The sequence below is a fragment of the Dermochelys coriacea genome, chromosome 1 (genome assembly GCF_009764565.3).
Source record: "Dermochelys coriacea isolate rDerCor1 chromosome 1, rDerCor1.pri.v4, whole genome shotgun sequence".
NCBI classification, from domain to species: Eukaryota; Metazoa; Chordata; order Testudines; family Dermochelyidae; genus Dermochelys; species Dermochelys coriacea.
In genome coordinates, this window is record NC_050068.2 from 46223083 (window position 1) to 46249630 (window position 26548).

A 26548-nucleotide genomic window follows, 5' to 3' on the forward strand; every position below is an offset into this window, starting at 1 on the left:
CCCACCCTCACCCCCACCCCGCTCCCTTATCATGCTGCTCAGAGCAGCAGGAGCTCGCAGCCCTGTTGCCCGGCCAGAGGCAGCCATGCCACCCACGCTGCCCGACAGGAGCAACGGGCCAGAGAGCTGGCGGCCCGGTGCACTGAGGCAGTGGGGGAAGGGGAACAGCGGGGGAGGGGCTGGGAGCTCAGGGGCCGGGCTGGATGTGGCCCGCGGGCCTTAGTTTGCCCACCTCTGCACTAGCTGATTGCAAGATCCATTATCATAAGAACAGCTGTGCTGGGTCAGGCCAAAGGTCCATCACGCCCAGTGTCCTGTCCTCTGACAGTGGCCAATGGCAGGTGCCCCAGAGGGAATGAACAGAGCAGGCAATCATCAAGTGAGCCATCCCCCATTAGCAAAATGAGTGGACTTTCTATTCAGACCTCTACAATTGCTTTGTATTTGAAGGATTTTGTTACCTTTTTTTAACATGTTGGTTTATGGTTTGTGTTTGAGAGTTTACTTTCGTCTAGTTCAAAAAGTGTCATGTCGTAGCCTAGGCCTGTGCATTGCGCAATCTCATTAAAGAGACAGCTGAAGGACCGATTTCAGTATAATTCCAATATAAAGCTTGAGTAGCTTTCAATTATAATGAATACAGAGCTTGAAGCTTGATCTCATTGTACTTTGGCTCTTTGATAGTTTCACACAGCAATGGAAGCTCATACACAATTTAGCTCTGCATAGTCACGCAACAAAATAATAAGAGAACGTTTAAAATTATAACACAAAACCACAAAAGGAAAGAAACTTCATCTAATGTCCATATAAATTGCTGATCTTCTACTTCACATACAAGGCATGTAATAGGACTTCATACATTGCGTATATTGATCTTGCAGAATTACTGTTTTTTCCCTCCCTCTGTAGGCTGCAGAAGACGTGGGAAGGGCAGAAACTCCATTTCAGTGCTCTCAAAACTATCAGATGGCAGGAAACACACCCAGAGAAGCAGCATCCAACTGTTTCCTCCAGTCCTGTGAAACCTCATCTGTGCAAAAACCGATGGTCAGGGCCCTGGGTTTTGATAGGGGCATGGCTGAGTGAAGGTAGTGGCACTGGGTTATCAGCTGCTGTGCATCACATCATTCCTCCAGGAAACCTGCTGGCGATTACTTATGGAAGTTAATAGCGACCCTGAAATCATTAACTTCCACAAGTTCTATTCCATGCTGTCAGCCCCCTCAAAAGGGGTTCCAGAGGCGGGTGGCAGGCATGGCAGCCTGGCTCCTGATCAGCCATGGTGCCGTGGAAGAGGAGAGTCCGAAGAGTAGCACAGAGGGGCAGATCACCTGTGTAACTGCTTCAAGATCCATGAATCTTAGAACATCAATGCATTTGGGCCCTACTGAAGTCATAGAAAGAGTCCCAGGGACTTCGCTGGGCACTGAATTACACCTGGTAGGGCCATGCCTCCAAGCGTCTCTGCAATTGCCATCCCACCAGCAGGACTAGGCCTCAGGAATTCAGGAAGTACAAACACACATATTTCCCTGGATCATTTTCCCCTTTCCATGGATTTTCTGCAGGAAGGAATGACAGGAGGTTGTGGAATCTTCATAATGGCAGGATTTTAAGAGCAGGTTAGACACAAACTTGTCAGGGATGGTCTAGGTTTATTTGGTTGTGCCTCGTTGTAAGGGGCTGGATTGATGACTTCTCAAAGTCCTGTCCAGCCCTACATTTCTATGACTCCATGAATTATGAGGGGATTTCTAGAATATATAAACTAAACAGGTGCTGCTTGGTGGGGTCTTCAATATTGGACTGAATACATTGGAAATAGGCTTTCTCTTGAGATTATCAGTACTTTGTGCTTCCAGGTGGACTGGAAATCCCACATTAAAAGCCCTTTATCCTGATGTTTCAGTACTTATGCTTATGGTCCCAGCCAGACCAAGAGCGGCAAAGGTTCATGGAAAAGGGTGTGGGGGGAAGATTCAAAACAGGTTAATTGAAATTTTTCAAACCTCAAACAAGGTTTGGTTTGGGAGTTGGGCAAAGATCCTGGTGAGGTCTTGCTTTATCCAAACCCCAAATGATTATGGTTTATTAATCTTTGTCCTAATCCATTTTAAATTGCCTCTAAAAATAAAAAATATCTGACATCATTACTGTAACTAAGGTTACATCTATACTGCACACCAGTTGTGGTGTCGTGTGGAATATGGATAGCTACACGCCTTGGGGAAAAGAAGGCTGTGTCCACAGTGAAAGTGAAAGGCTCTGGCGGGGGGGGAGACAGTGGGGAAAGGCTCCGGCAGTGTAGAGAGGGAGGCACAACTTGGGCGAGTAGAAGCCGTGTAGGATATGTACCCGGGTACACATCCACAGGGTTCAGGCACGTTTTTATTCTACTCCCCTAAGCCATGCCTCACAATCTGTTTATAGCTATGTTTGTACTGTATGTACTCTGCAGGCCGCTGAAAGTAGTGCACAGTGTAGATGTACCTTATTTGACAAACTAGTGCTACCATGGCAGCTTCTGCATGAAGAATGAGCTCAGACTGATGACATAGCAAAAAGGAGAAAAGAGCATGACCAGTGGTAAAAGTAGTAACCACTGGCTTTGGCAAGTAAGCTGAGTGAATGTGACATTGAAATTATAGAGCAAGTGTGTTTATGAAACAATATGAACCTTGTTCACTGAGAGTTGCAACAGCATCCACCATGCTAATTTATGCCATTATTCTGGTCAGCAATCTCGAGGTTTGAAATGGGGAGGCAATTTGAAATGGGAAGGCAGGAAGGATAACTAATTGGTGCAGCCAGTCTCCTCAGAAAGCTGCTTCTTCTTCCAAACAAGCTATGCCTATGGGTTGAGGATCTCAGACAGAGGAATGCCATAGTACAGTTCAAAACTCATCTCTGTTTCCTTGCTTCACTAATTCTTTTCTAACTTTAAATTTCCTGTTGATTTCAATCTTCCCCTACTTGAGAGATCTCAAAAAAGTTAGCAAGCTTGCTCTCTCCGTGGGTTCTATCCAACTTCACTCAGCTTGAACCCAGACATGGATTTTGAAACTCTCTGGTGCAGATGGGTGAAGAAAACATAGAACCATCCACACCATTGACGTACTCAGAGTTTTGGAACAATATCTGTATGCTCCTACAGCCAAATTCAGGCCTGATGGAAGCAGGTTAAACTTCACTGACTTCACCGGCACTTCTGTTGCGGTTGCACCCAGTTACACCAGTTCTAGGGTGACCAGATGTCCCGATACAATTGGCACTGTCCCAATTTTTAGTTCTTTGTCCCGCGTCCTGACCTATGCATGGTTGGGATGCCATTTAACGGCTTTGGCCACTCCAGCGGTGGGTTTTTTTTTGCTTCGGCAACTCTGTCCGCTTTTTTTTTTTGCTTCCCCCCATGTGTCCCAATATTTTGTCCCTTACATCTGGTCACCCTAACCAGTTCTGATATGGTCCCTTAACTCAGAGGAATAATAATAATGATGGATCATGAGAGTGTAAACCCCACCATTGCTTGTTGCCTTAAATGTTGCTCTTACATTTATATTCCTTAGATCCATGAAACACACAAACCACTTAATACAAAAACAACTTTAAAAAGTGGGCATTTATTTCTTCAAGGTCTTCTTTTTATATGTGATTTGTTGCTGAACCAGGACTGTGCTATTTAGTTTCTTTCCAGGCTCCAGTTTTTCATGTAGATAGAATGATTTTTTACTGTGTCTCAACAGAGAGCAGTGGAAATCCATTTCTTTCCTATGAATTATTGTTAGACAAAGCATTAAATCAGAATCAGAAAACAGAAATAAAAATTATGGCATCAGAAACCTAGACTCATATTCTAGATCCAGCGTAACACCTATGACGTCAATAGAATTGCCTTCCCTAACGCAACATATAATGCCTTGTTAAATCTGTATTGTGAGTTGAAGTGTCTGTGTGTGCGTGTCTGTGGTAATCATTTCTGTATCCACTGCAACCTTGTTATTATTTGTTTAATACAGATAGTATTGTGTTGGTGTCCAGGAGCCCCAGTCATGGACCAGGACTCCACTATGCTAGGCACAGTACAAATACAGACCAAAAAGATGGTCCCTGCCCCATAGAAATTACTATCTCAGACCTTACCGATTGTGCTTTCTTCTCTCCATAGCCCTCAACACAACAAGATGTGAGAAATTACAAAAAGAGAAGGAGGAACTGGAGAGAAGGTTTGAGGAGGAGATGAGGAAGCTGCATTGGCAACAGCAAGAAGAGCTGCGTGCACTTGAGGAGAGGTTGCAGTTACAGTACAGGGGCGAATTGGACCTCTTGCAAGAGGAACACAGTCTTCAACTTGTGAGGATCAAGTGTCAGCACCAGGAGCAGGTCAGCCATAAGTTATTCATGTTAGGGGGATAGAGCAATGCAATTACAATGCAGGTTACTGGCCAACTGAATGTCGTCACCTTCTCCAGTATTAAGACATTGGTAACAAACTGATAACTAGTAGAAGATCCAGGTTTCCTACCCTTCCTAGTCTAAAGAAAAGCACATACTTCTGACTGTACAATGGCTTTCATTCACACATCCTAAAGTTCTTTACAAATAACTCACTTGTATGGTACCAAATATAAATATTGGGCCCTGTCCACCACCTTTACTCACAATGAGCAGTACCTTACTTCCATTGATTTGAATGACTCTACATGGTAAGTAAGATGCTTCTCAACACAAATAAGGGAAGCAGAAGCTTGCCCAGTTATATTTCAAATTACAGATAAAGTGAGGCAAGAGCAGTGAAGTGACTTACCCAATAGCACATATTTTGTCAACGACAAAGGATAAAATCCAGGTTTCCTGACTTCTGTTGTTCAACCATTTGACATTATTGCCTCTAACCGAGCACATAACTTTGACTATGAGCCTCAAATATTTCTCCTGCTTTTCTTTCCTAAATAAATTGAATTACATAGCATATAGTATTTTTAGCCTTATTTTTTAATAAGTTTACTGAAGGGTCATTTTAACTCACATATGGGCCTTTTACTGTACTCGTGTGTAGATTGGGGTAGAATCGGATGTGCTAGCAGGATGCCCTGCTGTGGTTTATGGAAATGATTCCTTCCATTGACTTTGATTAATTATTCATATTGTTCACAATTAACAATTGATATGGTTAAAAAGATTTCAGCCCTGACAGACTCTACCCAAAGACTAAAGGCAAATTGACACTACAGCATTACACTGGCGCAGCTGCACCACTGTAGCACATCTGGGTGAAGACACACTATGCCGGTGGGAGGGCTCTCGCCTGTTGGTATAATTACTCCACCTCAACAAGAAACAGAAGCTATGTTGGCGGGAGAGCGTCTCCCACTGACAGCACTGGCATGGACAGCGCAAAACTTGTGTTTCTCGGGGGGGGAGGGGAAGGTTTATTGCACTCCTGAACAACGTAAGTTAAATGGACTTACACAGTAGTATAGACCTGCTCTACCAAATGCTATACATGGAAGGCTCTTCTCATTTTAATTTCTATATCTTCATCATGTCTGCATGGAATCTAACCCTGAAACCTAAGAGACAGCCTAGTCCTGTTGCCTGCAGGGTCTCCTGGCTGAAATTTCACATAGGGATGTATGTACAGTACTTGGATTCTTTAATATGTATCTCATAGTTTGGTGTTCGGAGCAAAAGCCTGAGACTCAGAATTCCAGGATTCTTCTATTCTTGGCTTTGCCTCTGAAACACTGAGAGATCTTGGGCAAGACACCTGACTTTTCTGGCCCTGATCCTTGTATGTAATCATTTGCAATTGTGTGAGGTGGATGTAAAGCACTAATCAGTCAAAATGACCCTGACTTTGCACCACAGTAAATGACTACATAGTGGTGCAAGACATGGAGAAGGAGACACAATGTCTCTGAGTTCATCTGTCTGTGAAATGGGTAGGATATCATTCATGTTCTGTAGCAAGTGTGTTGTAAAACACTTTGAGATCCTGGGAAGAGAGTACAAGTACAAAGTGGGGAGATGATGATTTTATTTTTATCAAGGGGTTCCTTATGGAGGCTCAGAGTGTTGGCCTGGAAGAGATGGGGTGCTGCACCATGTTATGTTGCTGTCTACTGTCTTATCGTCTGGATGGTATGCAGAGAAGGAAAATAGTGGAAAACATGCGTCTAGGACTCACAACCAGAGGGGCTAGCACTAGAGTTGCCAGGATTAAAATTGGGCAGGAAATAGTCTTCCCGTCCTGCGAAAATTGTCAAGATTTCAAAGCATCGGGTTGAAAGTGAGACCTTCCAAAATTAGGGAGAAAGAGAGAGAGAAAGAGAGAGACATCCTAAAATATCCTATAGCCCAGTGGCTAGGGCATGCCCCTGGAACATGGGTGACACAAGATCTTGCTCTGAATCCTGACTAGCTCTAGCCAGGATAACTGCATAGCCACAAGCTCTCCAGTGCATCTTAATGCTGAAAAGTTGTTGGCAAAAGGAAGCTTTTTGTCTGGGAATGTACATAGAGAATCCGTGCTCCTCCATTTCTAGCCTGAAGGTGTCTGTTTACATGTTGTTGGGTTTTTTTTTTCCTCGCAGCCGATGAACGGATAATCTCTTATGGCAGATTCTAGTTAACGTCTTTATCAAGGATGTTTTCCTTCAGTCTCCTATGTAAGGTTTGATTCCTTTGTGGAGGGATGGGAGTGCTCTTGCTGGGTTTTGACCATTCTGAATTGCTAAATCCTTTTGTAGCTATTGATCTTAAATCCTTCCCAACTGTGCTTGTTTTACACAATGCTTCTGTCTGAGCATTGATTTCCTAATATGTGGTGGGAAGTGCTGTGAAAGTTTGAGTCAAAGGGTCTTTGTGTTTTAAGCTAGAGAGTTTCCTTATCTTCGTTCTTAATCTTTTACCATCTATACTGAAACATACGTGTTGTTTTTACCCCTTTTATGTTGAGTCATTTTTGTTGGTTAAAGATGTCTTGTTGTGAAGTCTATATACTATCAGACATTACTAATTGTTCAGGAACTCATAGGGGAGGTTTTCAGTTGCTGAGGATTTAAGCTTTGGGTTTTTTTGTTTTTTGTTCTTTGTTTTCTTTGCAGTGTTGTGTTTCTATTTATTTCTTGGGCAGCTCTTAGAGATATTGGGCAGCATGGTGCTTTGCTCTTACTCAGGTCAGGCAGGTTGTTCTGGGATTGGACTATTAGCATCTTTATCTTGCTCATTTCCCAGACTGTTATGGTTTAATCCTCCACACTATTGCCATCTGAAGTAATGGACGTAAGTCTGTCTGTCTGTCTATCTCTTTGCCAGATACTCCTCTTTGCTCCCTGCTCTGGACCTTTTCCCTCCCAGGATTGCTAAAGATACTCAAAGCCTCTAGCTCTGCTGTTCTGAAAATAGCATTATCATTTAGCTTCACTTCTTCAGTTTAACCCTTCTAATGTCTTATCTCTTCCCCTCATTCTTCTAGTACTGTGGGTTCTGACTGGTCTATCTGGTGCTCTCTAAAGTAAGATTGCCATTGACTATTCAAGCTTTCCTTTCCCACTCACCTTTTTATGTTCTAGGAGCCCTGTAAAGGGCTCCCTGTGGTGCTTTCCAATGCGTTTTCCCCCCATTCATGCTCCACTGTGTGCTCCCCCATCCCCAAACACAGCAGGGCTCTCTCTCTCCCCACCACTTGTGTGTTTTGGTAGGGACTCAGGTGTGGGAGGAGACGGCAGTATAGCGAGCAGCTGCTCTCTTAATGGAAGGATTTTCAATGGAAAAGCTGCCTAGAGTTACTGCTTCTTGGACTAGCTTTAATTCCCTCGCATGTGTCTTCTGTCAGGGTAGGATGCAGGTGGAGGTTAGCTTACAGGAGCAGTGCTGCCCGAGTGGGAGTTGAGACCCCCTGGAGTCTATGAGGTCCACTTTTGCTGTCCTCATTCATCTTAGGGGTCCACTGGGTTTGTAGACCTCAGCCCCTACCCTCTCTTCCACCCCCAAACCTTCCCACAAGAGGGGACGATCATCCAGGAAGTAAAGGAGTGTCAAACTACTGGTGGGTTTTGCTGGCATTTTAGTAGAGTTGGTCAGAACATGTTCCACAAAATATATATTCATTGAAGTACCATGTTTTGTCCAGGTTGAAAAATTCCCTGGAGATTTCTTGATTTTGACTTAAGTTCTTGACTGGAAGTTTTTTGAGGACCATGGATCTCTGATCATTTCTGACCAGGGAGAGAGAGACCCCAGTCCAGAACCTGACCTCTTTAGTCTGAAAATGGATGTTTTGACACAAGCCCAAAAACATTGGAAAGGTTTTGGTTTCATTCTAATGTGGAATGAAAACAAACTTTGAAACCTCGAAAGTTATCGTGAAACAGAATTGTTGTCCTCTGGCTTGCTCTAGATTTTGTCTGCCTGTGGGCTTTCTCCTGCAAATGTGAACATGGGCCAGTACCACCGCAGGAGCGGGAAGAGGGGTTGACACTGTGTATGTGTACACAACAAAAGCTGTACTTGGTCTAGCTTACCCCAGATAGCTTGAATGAAGCTAGCATGGGTAAGAATAGTGCTGAAGACAGCTCAGCATGGGCTTCAGAGTGGGCTAGCGAGCTGAGTTCGTACCCAGGGTCTATGCCAGGCTCATACTATCCACACTGAAGCCCACACTACACTGTCTTCACTACTGTTGTTATCATCAATAGGTGGATTCAAGCTAGCTTGGGTAGGCTAGCCTGCATGCAGTTTTTGCTAGGTACACATATGTGACTGGGGTCCCAGTGAAGGCCAACTGTGGTCACACAGTTAGAGTGAACTGCAAAGAATGGGGCAGACAATCCCCAAAAATCTGGTGGATATTCCAATACTTAGATTTACAAAGCCAGCATAAAACAGCTTCTTTATTACCTTACTGGTTACTCAGAAGTCCCAACAACACAGTTCCCTTAAAGTGATCCAGCCTCAGGCCTCCATCCAGGTACCTAAGTCAAATATGATGATTTCTGAAAATCTTATTTCATCATATAAAAGAAAAGGTTCTACCAATCCCAAAGGATCAGACATGTTACCTCCCAGGTTAATGAATATTCCAGATCTTACCCAAAATCACACTCACAGCCTATTTTTATTACCTAAACTAAACTTTATTAAAAAACAAGAGAGAGAGAGCGCATGGTTTAAAGATCAATATACATATAAACATGAGTTCAGTTCATTGAGGTGCAGATTCATAGCAAAGATGGTGAGCTTTGTATTTGCAAAGAGTTCTTCCATAAATGTCCATAGGTTATAGTCCAATGTTCAAATATCATATTCAGGGTGTACCAGCATAACTGGGACCTCAGTCTTGCGACTCAGATTTTCCCTGATGAAGCCTAAGCAGCTCTGAGATGAACAGGATCAGGACCCAAGGATCTTTTATACAATTTCATGTCCTTTTTGACAAGTTGGAATTCCTGGGTGGGGGGGGAGGGAAGGTAATTAGGATGACTTTGAAGAAGGTCCATCACTTACTTACACGTACTTAGCTATATGAATTAACATAAGGCAATTTGCTTGTTCCTCCACCATTCACAGTACATTTCAAAGAGAGATGAATACCAAGATATCCCATGTTTACAGTTCATTTACATGCTGGGATGTTCTTTTGATCTCTGAACTATCAGAATACAGCATAGACAGGGACTGTTGATTACATCATTGACCCTACTCATATATATGTAAATACACAAAAACACAAACATTATCTCCTCACATGTATTTTGAGGGTTATTTATTTTGCAGGATATTTAACCCTTTCTGTCCATGTGTCACAATATATCCTTCCTATGTCACAATATGTTTTCATTTTCTCATAGCTAAGTCAGGGTATGTAGACCAGGGATTGGCAACTTGTGGCACACAGCCCATCAGGGAAATCTGCTGGCTGGCCAAGACAGTTTGTTTACCTGCAGCATCAGCAGGTTCAGCCAATCGCAGCTCCCACTGGCTGCGGTTTGCCGTTCCAGGCCAATGGGGGCTGTGGGAAGTGGCGTGGGCCAGAGGATGTGCTGGCCACCACCAGATGAGGCCCTGGCAGGCACTTCCGTAGCCCCAGCTCTGGAAGACTCCAGGGTGTTGCAGCAGTTGCTGCGTCGGGTCGTCCAGGGTCTGGCCATTAAGGCGGAGGAAGTGGCAGATGATGCAGACCCTGTGGTTGACATCCTGGCCCCCTCTGGCCCTTCCCATATAGCCTTAGGGTTTATAACGACAGTTACGGACATGACTAAGACCCTGTGGCAGACCCTGGCATCACTGCCACCCACCACCAAGTGAAATGAACCCAGATACTTTGTGCCCTCCATGGGTTATGAACACCTATATTCCCACCCCTAGCCTGACTCTCTGGTGGTGGGCACTGCTAACCAGCTGGAGAGTCAAGACTTTCAGGGCCCTTCCTCCAAGAATTGGGACGCTAAAAAACTAGACCTATTCGGGCAAAAGGTGTACTCAACAGGGGGAATACAACTCCGAATATCTAACCAGCAGACCATCAGCAGCAGGTATGCCTACAATACCTGCTTGGCAATGTCTCATTCACAGAGTTGCTCCCCTCGGACTTCCGTGATGAATTTTAGGCTTTGGTCAAGGAGGAGAGACTGATCTCCAGGGCGTCCCTGCAAGCAGCATTTGACAGGGCAGATGCTTCCACCAGAGTTATGGCCACTGGAGTACCCATGAGAAGGGACTGATGGCTCCAGGTTTCTGGTCTTCCCTGTGAAGTCCAGCAGACCATACAAGACCTGCCTTTTGAAGGTGAGACTCTTTTTTTGGAGAAAACAGATAAGAGGCTAAACAGCCTAAAGAACTCCAGAGCCACCCTCAGGTTCCTGGGCCTCAATGCACCATCAACACAGTGGAGACACTTCTGTCCGCAGCCTTCTCAGCAGTTCAGTCACCAGAACTGCCAGGACGGGTCCAGAAGGAGAAACAGGACTGGCAGGAGAAGGCCGTGTCAATCCTCTGGCCAGGGCTCAGGACAACCCAAGCCGTCTTCAGGGGCCAAACCGGCCTTTTGAAGGCACGATCGAGGATAGTAGACCACACTAAAGACTGGATCCACACCGCCCTACCTTCTCGTCCCGACTATCCCCTTTCTACTGTGCATGGTCCCGTATCACCTCAGACTGCTGGTTGCTCCGCCCAGTAGAGATACTCCATCCAATTCTGTGCCCTCCTGCCCTTCCACCCACCTTCCCCGTCCCTCTTCAGGGACGCTTCTCATGAGCAACTCCTTATCCAGGAAGTGCAGTCTCTCCTATTTCTAGGGGCAGTGGAGGAGTTTCCTCAGGAGCACAGGGGCAAGGGCTTTTATTCCCAGTATTTTCTAATAGCGAAAGCCTCTGGCCCATCCTGGACCTGTGAGAACTCAACAAGTTCGTGAAGAAACTGAAGTTCTTGTTGGCCTCCATCATCCCCTCACTACATCCAGTAGAATGGTATGCCGCCCTTGTCTTGAAGGACTCATACTTTCATATTGCAATCACTCAGCCCCACAGGAAGTACCTCAGGTTTGTGGTGAATAATACCCGCTACCAATTTACAATCCTTCCAGTTGGCCTGTCAGCAGCACCTTGAGTCTTAAGCAAGTGCATGGCAGTCGTCGCTGCATTCCTCCGCAGGCAGCAGGTACAGGTGTTTCCATACCTCCACGACTGGCTGATCAAGGGCCACTCCAGGACCTAAGTGGAAGCTCAAGTCAAATTCATCAGAGCCACCTTCGACAGCCTGAGTCTCCTTCTAAATGAAGCAAAATCAACTCTGTCCCCCGTTCAGAGGATAGAGTTTATAGGAGCAGTACTGGACTTGACCCAAGCCAGGGCATACCTGCTGGAAGTGAGGTTCCAGACCCTGGACGATATCATTCAAGGTCTCAGACAGTTTCCCACCACCACAGCAAGAAACTGCCTGAAGCTTCTGGGACACATGGCTGCCTGTACCTATGTGGTGCAGCACGCCAGACACAGGCTCTGACCGCTCCAGTCATGGTTAGCATTGGTGTATCGACCAGCCTGGGACAGCTTGGACTGGATTGTGACCCTGCCTCGCCCGGTCCTCGACTCCCTCCTGTGGTGGCTTGACCCTCAGGAGGTATGCTCAGGGGTATCCTTCACCAGTCCACAGCTGTCTCTTTCACTCCTCAAGATCCAGAGGGAACAAGTTCAGGTCATATAGATAGCTCCAGCCTGGCCCCACCAGCACTGGTACACATATCTCATAGACATGTCCGTGGAAGCTCCAGTCTCCCTGCTGCTCTTCCTGGACCTTCTGACACAAGATCATGGTAGTCTCCAACATCCGAACCTCGGGTCACTGCACCTCATGGCGTGGAAGCTCCGTGGTTGAATCCGGTGGAGCTTTTCTGTTCAGACCAGATTAGACAAGTCCTCTTTGGCAGCAGGAAACCTTCTATGAGAGCTACCTTGAAGAAATTTTCAATCCGGTCGGTACAGCACCATTCATTCTCGACGCTAGCCTCAGTGCCGCTTATTCTGGACTACCTCCTCCATTTGAAGCAGCAGGGGCTTTTTATGTCATCCAGAAGGGTTCACTTGGCCGCCATCTTGGCCTTCCACCCGGACATGGAGGACCGCTCTGTCTTTGCTAACCTGATGGTCAGACGGTTTCTAAAAGGGCTCAACAGGCTATACCCTCACGCCCAACAACCTGACTCGGCTTGGGACCTCAACCTGGTCCTTTTTAGTTTCATGGGACCACCCTTTGAACCCTTGGTGTCTTGCTCCCTGCTCTACCTCTCTTACAAGGTCACATTCCTGGTAGCGATAACCTCGGTCAGGAGGGTGTCTGAACTTAAAGCCCTAACCTCAGAGCCCCCTTACACTGTGTTCTATAAGGACCTCACCCTGCTTTCCTACCAAAGGTTGTGTTGCAATTTCATCTTTCTACCAGTATTCTACCCTACGCCACACTCCAGTGGCAGGGAGCAGAGACTCCACTCTCTGGATGTCTGCAGGGCGCTGGCCTTCTACGTTGAGAGAACAAAGCAGTTCAAAAAATTGGCCCAGTTATTTGTGGCAGTGGCAGACAGAATGAAAGGTCTGCCTGTGTCATTGCAAAGCATTTCGTCATGGATCACGTCCTGCATTTGTGGCGGGGGGTCCTGTCCCCTCTGCACTGCGCACTCTACCAGGGCTCAGACTTCATCAACAGCATTCCTGGCACAGGTCCCCACTCAGGAAATCTTCAGAGCGGTGACGTAGTCCTCCATTCATGCTTTCACCACGCACTATGCAATTACCCAGGAGGCCAGAGACGATGCGGCCTTCAGACGATCAGTGCTCCAATCAGTGGACAATTCTGACCATGCCTCCTGAACTTGGGCTTGGGAGTCACCTCATTGGAATTGACATGAACAAGCACTCAAAGAAGAAAGAACAGTTACTCACCTTCTCATAACCATTGTTCTTCGAGATGTGTGTTCATGTCCATTCCAATCCCCACCCTCCTATCCCTCTGTCGGAGTAGCTGGCAAAAAGGAACTGAGGGGGTGGCAGGTCGGCAGGGCCCTTATTGGGCACCATGAATGCGCAACTCCAGGGAGTGGCCAGGCTGACCCCACGGATGCTGCTAGGGGAAAAATCTCCCAGCTACTGTGCACATGTGCATGCACACACCTGAATTGGAATGGACATAAGCAACACATCTTGAAGAACAACAGTTACAAGAAGGTGAGTAACCATTTTTACCTGCCCACCCTGTCTCTCTGAGCATAGGAACATTATTGGCCTTTTCTGTGTCATGGGTCAGAATAGCCAACCTCATCGCAAACAGATCGGTAGCCACTATGAAAAGATAATACTTTGCTCTTATCTCATTCAAGGGTTGCAGTGTCCCATACAAAAAAATGAATTAGTCTTCAGAGCTGTCAATCCAACACTTCAAAAACACTAAATTAAATCAGGATTTTTTTAAAATCCAAAGTAAATTTGTGTTCCAGGTTATCAAGCATTTTCCTAACAATCTTACCCATGTACAGCACTATCCGGCTCATTATACTTCTCCAGTTTGGGCCTCCTCTCAATATTTATTCATTAATAAATCAATTAATTAATTTCATGGAGAATAGGTCCATCAATGGCTGTTAGCCAAGATGGTCAAAGTCAGGGTGTCCAGATGTCCTGTTTTTAAGGGGACAGTCCCATATTTAAGCCTTCCTGCAAGTGTTCCAGAGGTGAAAGTAAGCCTGTATGCCCCAGTACGGCATACCGGCAAGAGTCAGTGCACCATACCGGGATCGGCTTTCCCAGATGGCTATTTAAAGCCTGGGGTAGTGGTGGCAGGGCTCCAGCAGGGATTTAAAGGTCCCTGGAGCTCCAGCCACCGCTACCACCCAAGCCCTTTAAATCCCTGCCAGAGCCCTGCTGCCAAAGCCCTAGGGTAGCAGCGGCGGTGGGGCTCCAGAGGGGATTTAAAGAGCCGGGGCAGTAGCGGTTGCCGGAGCCCCAAGCCCTTTAAATCTCCACCTGAGCCCTGCTGCTGAATCCCTGGGGTAGCAGTGGCAGGGCTCCGGCAGGGATTTAAAGGGCCCCGGAGGCGGAACTCCAGCCCCTGCTACCACTCCGGGGCCCTTTAAATCCCCACCTGAGCCCTGCTGCCCAAGCCCTGGGGTAGTGGCGGTGTGGCTCCAGTGGGCATTTAAAGGGCCCCAGGGCTCCAGCCGCCGCTACCGCCCCGGCCCTTTAAATCCCCACTGGAGCCCTGCTGCCAAAGCTCTAGGGTAGTGGCAGCGGGGCTCTAGAGGGAATTTAAAGGGCTGGGGTGGTAGCGGCGGCTGGAGCCCCGGGGCCCTTTAAAGAAAAAGTTGGGACACCTCAGGGGTGAAAGTAAGTTAAAGGACTTACTGGTACGCCGGAGTACTGAGCAGGGGGCGTGACCTCAACCGGAGGAGGCAGGGTCTTAAATCCCCGGGCCCTTTAAATCAAGATTTAAAGGGCCTGGGGCTCCAGCTGTGGTAGTGGCAGTTGGGAGCCCCGGGCCCTTTAAATCACCCCCAAAGCTTCCAGCTGCAGAGGCGGCTGGGAGCCCCAGGGCTCGGGGGCGATTTGAAGGGCCCAGGGCTCCCGCTGCCACTACCGCAGCAGAGCCCTGGGCCTTTTAAATCACCGAGGAGCCCTGGGGGCTCCCAGCTGCCACCGCCACCCCGGGGCTCTGGGCTCTGGCAGAGTTTTAAAGGGCTTGGGGTCCGCTGTGGTAGCAGTTGCCGGAGCCCCGAGCCCTTTAAATCCCTGCCTGAGCCCTGCTGCCCAAGTCCTGGGGTAGCAGTGGCTGGGCTCCATCGGGAATTTAAAGGGCCCTGGGGCTCCAGCCGCCGCTACCACCCCTGCCCTTTAAATCCCCTCTGGAGCCCCGCCACAACTACCCTAGAGCTTCGGCAGCAGGGCACTACCCTAAGGCTTCTTCACCTGTGCCTCCTCCCCGCCCAGGAGTGTGGGGCTGCTTTGTCCCCCAGGCACCCTCCCCTGCTGAGCCACCTGTCTGGCCCAGTTCGCTGAAGCCCCTGCAGTCTGGTTCCCTGGGCCCTGGTGCACAATGCTAGGGCTTAACCCCTTCCTGCCCATGCTGTAGCCAAGGGACAGGAGGTGGCTGGGTTATGTTGGTAGCCAGCTGCAGCCTGGAGGTGTTAGCTGCGTTTCCACAGTGCGGGCAGGAATGGACAAGCTGCTTCCAGCCACAGGGTAGGGGATGGGGGTGGGGAGGGAAAGACATGGGCCAGGTCATACCTCCTCTCCCCTTCCCCCACGGCTGGAAGCAGCTTCCCTCCCACACAGTGCTGAAAGGCTGCTACATTCTCTTCACATTCTGGTTTGAACCCTGGCTGAAATCTGGGGAACGGGGGCATGTGACCTGGCATGCCCCCATACGTGTTTCCTCGGGAAGATGCGGCATCCGGTACCAGGAAAGGGTCCATCCCAGAGGCCCAGCTAGGCATGGAGGGCGGAGGGCACCAGGCAGGGAGGGTCAGGTCGGTCGGTCACCCCCACAACCCATGTAAGAGAGGTGTATGGGAGTGTGTGTGTGTCACCTCTCTCCATGTGAACCATAAAGCCTTAAAGATAAGAAGGTAAATAAAAAGAATCCAAGTACGCAGTATTTCTTTTAACAGGGGCTCAATCAACTTGATGTTAATTTGAACATTCATACTGCATAGTTCTGATTGATTGCCATTGAACTCGCTTGAATACAAGTAATTTTACCAGGTGTCCTGTATTCAGCATAGGAAATATGGTCACCCTGGTCAAGGTTGCAACCCAATGGGCTGGGTGTCCCTAAGTCTCTGACAGCTAGAAGCTGGGACTGGATGACAGGGGATGGATCACTCGACAGTTGCCATCTTCTGTTCACTTCCTCCGAAGCATCTGGCGTTGGCCACTGCCACAAGTACTCCTTTTCTTTTTGTCAGAAGACAGGTCTTCTGAACCACTGATCTGGCCACACATGGGCATTCTTATGTCCTTACGCCTTATAACTCCTTTGGGAGTTAGTTGTTACAGATGGGAAAAAAAACGAGGTTAGGTGACTTTGTCAAGACTAATGAGTGAGTCAGTAGTAGACCTAAGATTAGAACCCAGGAGATCTGATTCCATGTGCGAAAGAATCTACCTACTATGAAAAGTGGCAGAGGAGGCCACAGTGGAAGAACAACGGGAGCCAGAAGGAAAACGGGTATGGAGTCAGAAATGTAGGCTGGGCAAATCCGTGGAGAAATTTTTGAAAACTAGCTTTTTGGCTTTATTGAGAGGGAACCTGCCAATGAATCTGGTGGAGAAAAGAACTCTGCTCCTGTTTCCTAGATCTCAGAAGATCAGGGATTTAGCATAGTCATTCCAATGGACTGTTGTTCAAACAGAAAGCAAGTAAGGCATGAATAAAGATTTAAGCAAGTACAAGGTAAAGAATTCTGGCAGTGCTTCAGAGGTGTTGATAGGCTGACATACAAACAAATAGAATATACATACTAGGGGAAGGGGTTGATGGTATTCATACAAACTACAAGCCAGGGCCGGCTCCAGGCACCAGCTTTCCAAGCAGGTGTTGGGGCGGCATTGAGAATGGGGCAGCAGTCCGTGTCCCGCGGCGGCAATTCAGCAGCAGCCCCGCTGCTCTTCTGTGCGCAGCGGCAATTCGGCGGTGACTGCTTGGGGCAGCAAAATTGGTAGAGCTGCCCCTGTTACCAGCTCACTAAGCCATCCAGCCCTCTACTCACTCACACTTTAGATCTCATCTCAGCAACTAAATCCCACTTTGTTTTCTGAATAATTCTTAACTATAGCACAGTCTCTTCTCAAAAAGAAAAGGAGTACTTGTGGCACCTTAGAGACTAACAAATTTATTTGAGCATAAGCTTTTGTGAGCTACAGCTCACTTCATTGGATGCATGAAATGAGCTGTAGCTCACGAAAGCTTATGCTCAAATAAATTTGTTAGTCTCTAAGGTGCCACAAGTACTCGTTTTCTTTTTGCGAATACAGACTAACACAGCTGCTACTCTGAAACATGTCTCTTCTCGTTATCATTAAGACAAGTTTGTATAATTTCAAATTCCAAACTAAATGTATATTTTTCATTCTAAATGTAAATTTATGTAATTTAATTAGAAATGTGGCAGCTAATGGCTGAGCTAACTTAGATATTTTGAATGATTAAATGTAGCAAAACATTTATTCTTATCCACACTAGTTCTGTGGCTCTGTCTTTGTTCTCTAATCTAACATTGTGTACATAAAACAGCTGTGTGCAAGAAGCAACTTCACAGTGAACAGCTGTTTCACTCTAAAAAATACAATTGATACACCACATTACAAAACAACACAAGAGAATATGTTTGATTAGGGAATATGATCATTATAACTCACAAAGCCTAGAAGAGCAAGTGGCTTATATAGTCCTTTATATGTGGCAATGAGAAAATTACTCTGAAGGAGGCTGGAGGGCTCAGGAAATTGGAAATGGGATACAGATCTTTTGAACATTAGGTCATTGGGTCAATAGTGGCAAGGACTCATTCCCATCTGATGTTTTTTCATTAGTCCGCTATGATGCGAATTGATGGTTCTAGTTCATTTCCATTAGGACAGTTGTCCAAATCAACAGAAACCACCACCACAACTGATACTACATGGCACCATTGTAGACTAAGGGTATGTCTACACTACGAAATTAGGTCGAATTTATAGAAGTCGGTTTTGTAGAAAGTGTTTTTATACATTCGTGTGTGTGTGTCCCCACACAAATGCTCTAAGTGCATGTAGTCGGCGGACTGTGTCCACAGTACCGAGGCAACAGTCGACTTCCAGAGCTTTGCACTATCCCACAGTTCCTGCAGTCTCCACCACCCATTTGAATTCTGGGTAGAAATCCCAGTGCCTGATGGGGCTAAAACATTGTCGCGGGTGGTTCTGGATACATATCGTCAGGCCCCCGTTCCCTCCCTCCCTCTGTAAAAGCGAGGGCAGACAATCGTTTTGCACCTTTTTTCTTGAGTTACCTGTGCAGATGCCATACCACAGCAAGCATGGAACCCGCTCAGCTAACCGTCACCATATGTCTCCTGGGTGCTGGCGGACATGGTACTGCATTGCTACACAGCAGCAGTTTATTGCCTTTTGGCAGCAGACAGTGCAGTATGACTGGTAGCCATCATCGACGTAGTCCTGGGTGCTCTTTTAACCGGGTGCCTGGGCAAACATGGGAGTGATTCAGCCAGGTCATTTCCCTTGTTGCGTCTCATGGCGATTGAGTCCTATAGGCAGTGCACTGTCTTTTAATTTGCAGCCAGCAGAAGACGATGGCCAGTTGTCATACTGCACCGTCTTATAGATTCATAGATTCATAGATACTAAGGTCAGAAGGGACCATTCTGATCCATGAAGGAGGAGTGCTGGGCAGAGATTCTGATCCATTCTGTTCCATGAAGGAGGAGTGCTGGGCAGAGACGGACTCCATCTTACGAAGAGAGGGAAGAACATCTTTGCCAGCAGGCTGGCTAACCTAGTGAGGAGGGCTTTAAACTAGGTTCACCGGGGGAAGGAGACCAAAGCCCTGAGGTAAGTGGGAAAGCGGGATACCGGGAGGAAGCACAGGCAGGAAGGTCTGTGAGGGGAGGGCTCCTGCCTCATACTGGGAATGAGGGGCGATCAACAGGTTATCTCAAGTGCTATACAAATGCACAAAGCCTTGGAAACAAGCAGGGAGAACTGGAGGTCCTGGTGATGTCAAGGAATTATGACGTGATTGGAATAACAGAGACTTGGTGGGATAACTCACATGACTGGAGTACAGTCATGGATGGTTATAAACTGTTCAGGAAGGACAGGCAGGGCAGAAAAGGTGGGGGAGTAGCACTGTATGTAAGGGAGCAGTATGACTGCTCAGAGCTCCGGTACGAAACTGTGGAAAAACCTGAGTGTCTCTGGATTAAGTTTAGAAGTGTGTGCAACAAGAGTGATGTCATGGTGGGAGTCTGCTATAGACCACCGGACCAGGGGGATGAGGTGGATGAGGCTTTCTTCCGGCAACTCACGGAAGCTACTAGATCGCATGCCCTGATTCTCATGGGTGACTTTAATTTTCCTGATATCTGCTGGGAGAGCAATACAGCGGTGCATAGACAATCCAGGAAGTTTTTGGAAAGCGTAGGGGACAATTTCCTGGTGCAAGTGCTAGGGGAGCCAACTAGGGGGAGCGCTTTTCTTGACCTGCTGCTCACAAACCGGGTAGAATTAGTGGAGGAAGCAAAAGTGGATGGGAATCTGGGAGGCAGTGACCATGAGTTGGTTGAGTTCAGGATCCTGACGCAGGGAAGAAAGGTAAGCAGCAGGATACGGACCCTGGACTTCAGGAAAGCAGACTTTGACTCCCTCAGGGAACAGATGGCCAGGATCCCCTGGGGGACTAACATGAAAGGGAAGGGAGTCCAGGAGAGCTGGCTGTATTTCAAGGAATCCCTGTTGAGGTTACAGGGACAAACCATCCCGATGAGTCGAAAGAATAGTAAATATGGCAGGCGACCAGCTTGGCTTAATGGTGAAATCCTAGCGGATCTTAAACATAAAAAAGAAGCTTACAAGAAGTGGAAGGTTGGACATATGACCAGGGAAGAGTATAAAAATATTGCTCGGGCATGTAGGAAAGATATCAGGAGGGCCAAATCGCACCTGGAGCTGCAGCTAGCAAGAGATGTCAAGAGTAACAAGAAGGGTTTCTTCAGGTATGTTGGCAACAAGAAGAAAGCCAAGGAAGGTGTGGGCCCCTTACTGAATGAGGGAGGCAAGCTAGTGACAGAGGATGTGGAAAAAGCTAATGTACTCAATGCTTTTTTTGCCTCTGTTTTCACTAACAAGGTCAGCTCCCAGACTGCTGTGCTGGGCAACACAAAATGGGGAAGAGATGGCCAGCCCTCTGTAGAGATAGAGGTGGTTAGGGACTATTTAGAAAAGCTGGACGTGCACAAGTCCATGGGGCCGGACGAATTGCATCCGAGAGTGCTGAAGGAATTGGCGGCTGTGATTGCAGAGCCCTTGGCCATTATCTTTGAAAACTCGTGGCGAACGGGGGAAGTCCCGGATGACTGGAAAAAGGCTAATGTAGTGCCCATCTTTAAAAAAGGGAAGAAGGAGGATCCTGGGAACTACAGGCCGGTCAGCCTCACCTCAGTCCCTGGAAAAATCATGGAGCAGGTCCTCAAAGAATCAATCCTGAAGCACTTAGAGGAGAGGAAAGTGATCAGGAACAGTCAGCATGGATTCACCAAGGGAAGGTCATGCCTGACTAATCTAATCGCCTTTTATGATGAGATTACTGGTTCTGTGGATGAAGGGAAAGCAGCGGATGTATTGTTTCTTGACTTTAGCAAAGCTTTTGACACGGTCTCCCACAGCATTCTTGTCAGCAAGTTAAGGAAGTATGGGCTGGATGAATGCACTATAAGGTGGGTAGAAAGCTGGCTAGATTGTCGGGCTCAACGGGTAGTGATCAATGGCTCCATGTCTAGTTGGCAGCCGGTGTCAAGTGGAGTGCCCCAGGGGTCGGTCCTGGGGCCCGTTTTGTTCAATATCTTCATAAATGATCTGGAGGATGGTGTGGATTGCACTCTCAGCAAATTTGCGGATGATACTAAACTGGGAGGAGTGGTAGATACGCTGGAGGGGAGGGATAGGATACAGAAGGACCTAGACAAATTGGAGGATTGGGCCAAAAGAAATCTAATGAGGTTCAATAAGGATAAATGCAGGGTCCTGCACTTAGGATGGAAGAATCCAATGCACCGCTACAGACTAGGGACCGAATGGCTCGGCAGCAGTTCTGCGGAAAAGGACCTAGGGGTGACAGTGGACGAGAAGCTGGATATGAGTCAGCAGTGTGCCCTTGTTGCCAAGAAGGCCAATGGCATTTTGGGTTGTATAAGTAGGGGCATAGCGAGCAGATCGAGGGACGTGATCATTCCCCTCTATTCGACACTGGTGAGGCCTCATCTGGAGTACTGTGTCCAGTTTTGGGCCCCACACTACAGGAAGGATGTGGATAAATTGGAAAGAGTACAACGAAGGGCAACAAAAATGATTAGGGGTCTAGAGCACATGACTTATGAGGAGAGGCTGAGGGAGCTGGGATTGTTTAGTCTGCAGAAGAGAAGAATGAGGGGGGATTTGATAGCTGCTTTCAACTACCTGAAAGGGGGTTTCAAAGAGGATGGCTCTAGACTGTTCTCAATGGTAGCAGATGACAGAACGAGGAGTAATGGTCTCAAGTTGCAATGGGGGAGGTTTAGATTGGATATTAGGAAAAACTTTTTCACTAAGAGGGTGGTGAAACACTGGAATGCGTTACCTAGGGAGGTGGTAGAATCTCCTTCCTTAGAGGTTTTTAAGGTCAGGCTTGACAAAGCCCTGGCTGGGATGATTTAACTGGGACTTGGTCCTGCTTTGAGCAGGGGGTTGGACTAGATGACCTTCTGGGGTCCCTTCCAACCCTGATATTCTATGATTCTATGATTCTATGATCATCTAGTCCGACCTCCTGCACAGTGCAGGCCACAGAATCTCACCCACCCACTCCTATGAAAAAACTCACCCATGTCTGAGCTATTGAAGTCCTTAAATCATGGTTTAAAGACTTCAAGGAGCAGAGAAGCCTCCCTCAAGTCAACCATGCCCCATGCTACAGAGGAAGGCGAAAAACCTCCAGGACCTCTTCAATCTGCCCTGGAGGAAAATTCCTTCCCAACCCCAAATATGGCGATCAGCTAAACCCTGAGCATATTGGCAAGATTCACCAGCCACATGCAGAAAATTCTTTCCTGGGTAACTCCAATCCCATCCATCTAATATCCCATCTCAGGGGATTAGTCCTATTTACCCTGAATATTTAAAGATCAATTACTTACCAAAATCACATTATCCCATCATACCATCTCCTCCATAAACTTATCGAGTAGAATCTTAAAACCAGATAGATCTTTTGTCCCCACTGCTTCCCTTGGAAGGCTATTCCAAAACTTCACTCCTCTGATGGTTAAAAACCTTTGTCTGATTTCAAGTCTAAACTTCCTGGTGGCCAGTTTATACCCATTTCTTCTTGTGTCCACATTGGTGCTGAGCTGAAATAATTCCTCTCCCTCTCCTGTATTTATCCCTCTGATATATTTATAGAGAGCAATCATATCTCCCCTCAACCTTCTTTTACTTAGGCTAAACAAGCCAAGCTCCTTAAGTCTCCTTTCATAAGACAAGTTTTCCGTTCCTCGGATCATCCTAGTAGCCCTTCTCTGTACTTGCTCCAGCTTGAATTCATCCTTTTCAAACATGGGAGACCAGAAGTGCACACAGTATTCTAGGTGAGGTCTCACCAGTGCCTTGTATAACGGTACTAAAACCTCCTTATCCCTACTGGAAATGCCTCTCCTGATGCATCCCAAAACCGCATTAGCTTTTTTCACAGCCATATCACATTTGCAGCTCATAGTCATCTCATGATCAACCAATACTCCAAGGTCCTTCTCCTCTTCCGTTACTTCTAATTGATGCGTCCCCAATTTATAACTAAAATTCTTGTTATTAATCCCTAAATGCATAACCTTACACTTCTCACTATTACATTTCATCCTATTACTATTACTCCAGTTTACAAGGTCATCCAGATCCTCCTGTATAATATCCCGATCCTTCTCCGAATTGGCAATACCTCCCAGCTTTGTATCGTCTGCAAACTTTATTAGCACACTCCCACTTTTTGTGCCAAGGTCAGTAATAAAAAGATTAAATAAGATTGGTCCCAAGCCGATCCCTGAGGAACTCCACTGGTAACCTCCCTCCAACCTGACAGTTCTCCTTTCAGTAGGACCCGTTGCAGTCTCCCCTTTAACCAATTCCGTATCCACCTTTTGATGTTCATATTGATCCCCATCTTCTCCAATTTAACTAATAATTCCCTATGTGGCACGGTATCAAATGCCTTACTGAAATCTAGGTAAATTAGATCCACTGCATTTCCTTTATCTAAAAAATCTGTTACTTTTTCAAAAAAGGAGATTAGGTTGGTTTGGCATGATCTACCTTTTGTAAAACCATGTTGTATTTTGTCCCATTTACCATTGACTTCAATGTCGTTAACTAATTTCTCCTTCAAAATTTTTTCCAGGACCTTGCATACTACAGATGTCAAACTAACTGGCCTGTAGTTACCCGGATCACTTTTTTTTCCTTTCTTAAAAATAGGAACTATATTAGCAATTCTCCAATCATTCGGTACTACTCCTGAGTTTACAGATTCATTAAAAATTCTTGCTAATGGGCTTGCAATTTCAGGTGCCAATTCCTTTAATATTCTTGGATGAAGATTATCTGGGCCCCCCGATTTAGTCCCATTAAGCTGTTTCAGTTTTGCTTCTACCTCAGATATGGTAATATCTACCTCTATATCCTCCTTCCCATTTGTCATGCTACCATTATCCCCAAGATCCTCTTTAGCCTTATTAAAGACTGAGACAAAGTATTTGTTTAGATATTGGGCCATGCCTAGATTATCTTTAACCTCCACTCCATCCTCAGTGTTAAGCGGCCCCACTTCTTCTTTCTTAGTTTTCTTCTTATTTATATGGCTATAGAACCTTTTACTATTGGTTTTAGTTCCCTTTGCAAGGTCCAACTCTACTCGACTTTTAGCCTGTCTCACTTTATCCCTACATGTTCTGACCTCAATTAGGTAGCTTTCCTTGCTGATCCCTCCCATCTTCCACTCCCTGTATGCTTTCTGCTTCTTCTTAATCACCTCTCTAAGATGCTTGCTCATCCAGCTTGGTCTACAACTCCTTCTTATGAATTTTTTCCCCTTTCTTGGGATACAGGCTTCCGATAGCTTCTGCAGCTTTGATTTAAAGTAATCCCAGGCCTCCTCTACCTTTAGATCCACAAGTTCTTCAGTCCAATCCACTTCCCTAACTAATTTCCTTAATTTTTGAAAGTCAGCCCTTTTGAAAGTCATCCATCGGTCTTCTGCCGAGCACCCAGGAGGTGACAATGGCTAGCGGTCGCACTGCACAATCTGCTGCCAGCATGATGTATAAAGATAGATGAAGTGGCTCAAAACAAGAAATAGACCAGATTTGTTTTGTTTCATTTTCTCCTCCCTCTGTGAAATCGACGGCCTGCTAAACCCAGTTTTGAGTTCTATCCTTAAGGTGGCCATTCAGTTTCTCGCAAAGCCACCCCCTTTGTTGCTTTTAATTCCCTGTAAGCCAACCCTGTAAGCCATGTCGTCAGTCGCCCCTCCCTCCGTCAGGGCAACAGCAGACAATCGTTCCGCGCCTTTTTTCTGTGCAGACGCTATACCACGGCAAGCATGGAGCCCGCTCAGATCACTTTGGCAATTAGGAGCACATTAAACACCACACGCATTATCCAGCAGTTTTTGCAGCACCAGAACCTGGCAAAGCGAAACCGGGCGAGTAGGCGACGTCAACGCAGTGACGAGAGTGATGAGGACATGGACACAGACTTCTCTCAAAGTACGGGCCCTGCCAATGTGGGCATCATGGTGCAAATGGGGCAGGTTCATGCAGTGGAACGCCGATTCTGGGCTCGGGAAACAAGCACAGACTGGTGGGTCCGCATTGTGTTGCAGGTCTGGGACGATTCCCAGTGGCTGCGAAACTTTCACATGCATAAGGGCACTTACATGGAACTTTGTAATTTGCTTTCCCCTGCCCTGAGGCACAAGAATACCAAGATGAGAGCAGCCCTCACAGTTGAGAAGTGAGTGGCAATAGCCATGTGGAAGCTTGCAACGCCAGACAGCTACCAGTCAGTCGGGAATCAATTTGGAGTGGGCAAATCTACTGTGGGGGCTGCTGTGATGCAAGTAGCCAACGCAATCAAAGATCTGCTGATATCAAGGGTAGTGACCCTGGGAAATGTGCAGGTCATAGTAGATGGCTTTGCTGCAATGGGATTCCCTAATTGTGGTGGGGCCATAGACGGAACCCATATCCCTATCTTGGCACCGGAGCACCAAACTAGCGAGTACATAAACCGCAAGGGGTACTTTTCAATAGTGCTGCAAGCACTGGTGGGTCACAAGGGACGTTTCACCAACATCAACGTGGGATGGCCAGGAAAGGTACATAATGCTCGCATCTTCAGGAACTCTGGTCTGTTTCAAAAGCTGCAGGAAGGGATTTTATTTCCAGACCAGAAAATAACCGTTGGGGATGTTGAAATGCCTATAGTTATCCTTGGGGACCCAGCCTATTCCTTAATGCCATGGCTCATGAAGCCATACATAGGCAGCCTGGAGAGTAGTCAGGAGCTGTTCAACTACAGGCTGAGCAAGTGCAGAATGGTGGTAGAATGTGCATTTGGACGTTTAAAAGTGCACTGGCGCAGTTTACTGACTTGGTTAGACCTCAGCGAAACCAATATTCCCACTGTTATTACTGCTTGCTGTGCGCTCCACAATATCTGTGAGAGTAAGGGGGAGACGTTTATGGTGGGGTGGGAGGTTGAGGCAAATCGCCTGGCTGCTGGTTACGCACAGCCAGACACGAGGGCGGTTAGAAGAGCACAGGAGGGTGTGGTGCTCATCAGAGGAGCTTTAAAAACCAGTTTCATGACTGGCCAGGCTACGGTGTGAAAGTTCTGTTTGTTTCTCCTTGATGAAATCCCCCCGCCCCTTGGTTCACTCTACTTCCCTGTAAGCTAACCACCTTCCCCACCTCCCTTCGATCACCACTTGCAGAGGCAATAAAGTCATTGTTGCTTCACATTCATGCATTCTTTATTAATTCATCACACAAATAGGGGGATAATTACCAACGTAGCCTAGGAGGGGTGGTGGAGAAGGAAAGGACAAGGACAAGGCCACACAGCACTTTAAAAGTTTAAAATTTATTGAATTCCAGCCTTCTGTTACTTGGGCAATCCTCTGGGGTGGAGTGGCTGGAGGCCCCCCCCCAATGCGTTCTTGGGTGTCTAGGTGAGGAGGCTATGGAACTTGGGGA

General features: G+C 46.9%; 1 protein-coding gene across 1 annotated transcript in view; it reads left to right on the top strand.

The window, feature by feature from the left end:
* MTUS2 (microtubule associated scaffold protein 2) overlaps positions 1-26548 on the top strand; it is a 503536-nt gene that overhangs the window by 447079 nt on the left and 29909 nt on the right. Inside the window, exon 10 of the mRNA XM_038385037.2 lies at positions 4169-4383. Within this exon, the coding sequence (XP_038240965.1) occupies positions 4169-4383 (215 nt within the window). The remainder of the gene's footprint in view (positions 1-4168; positions 4384-26548) is intronic.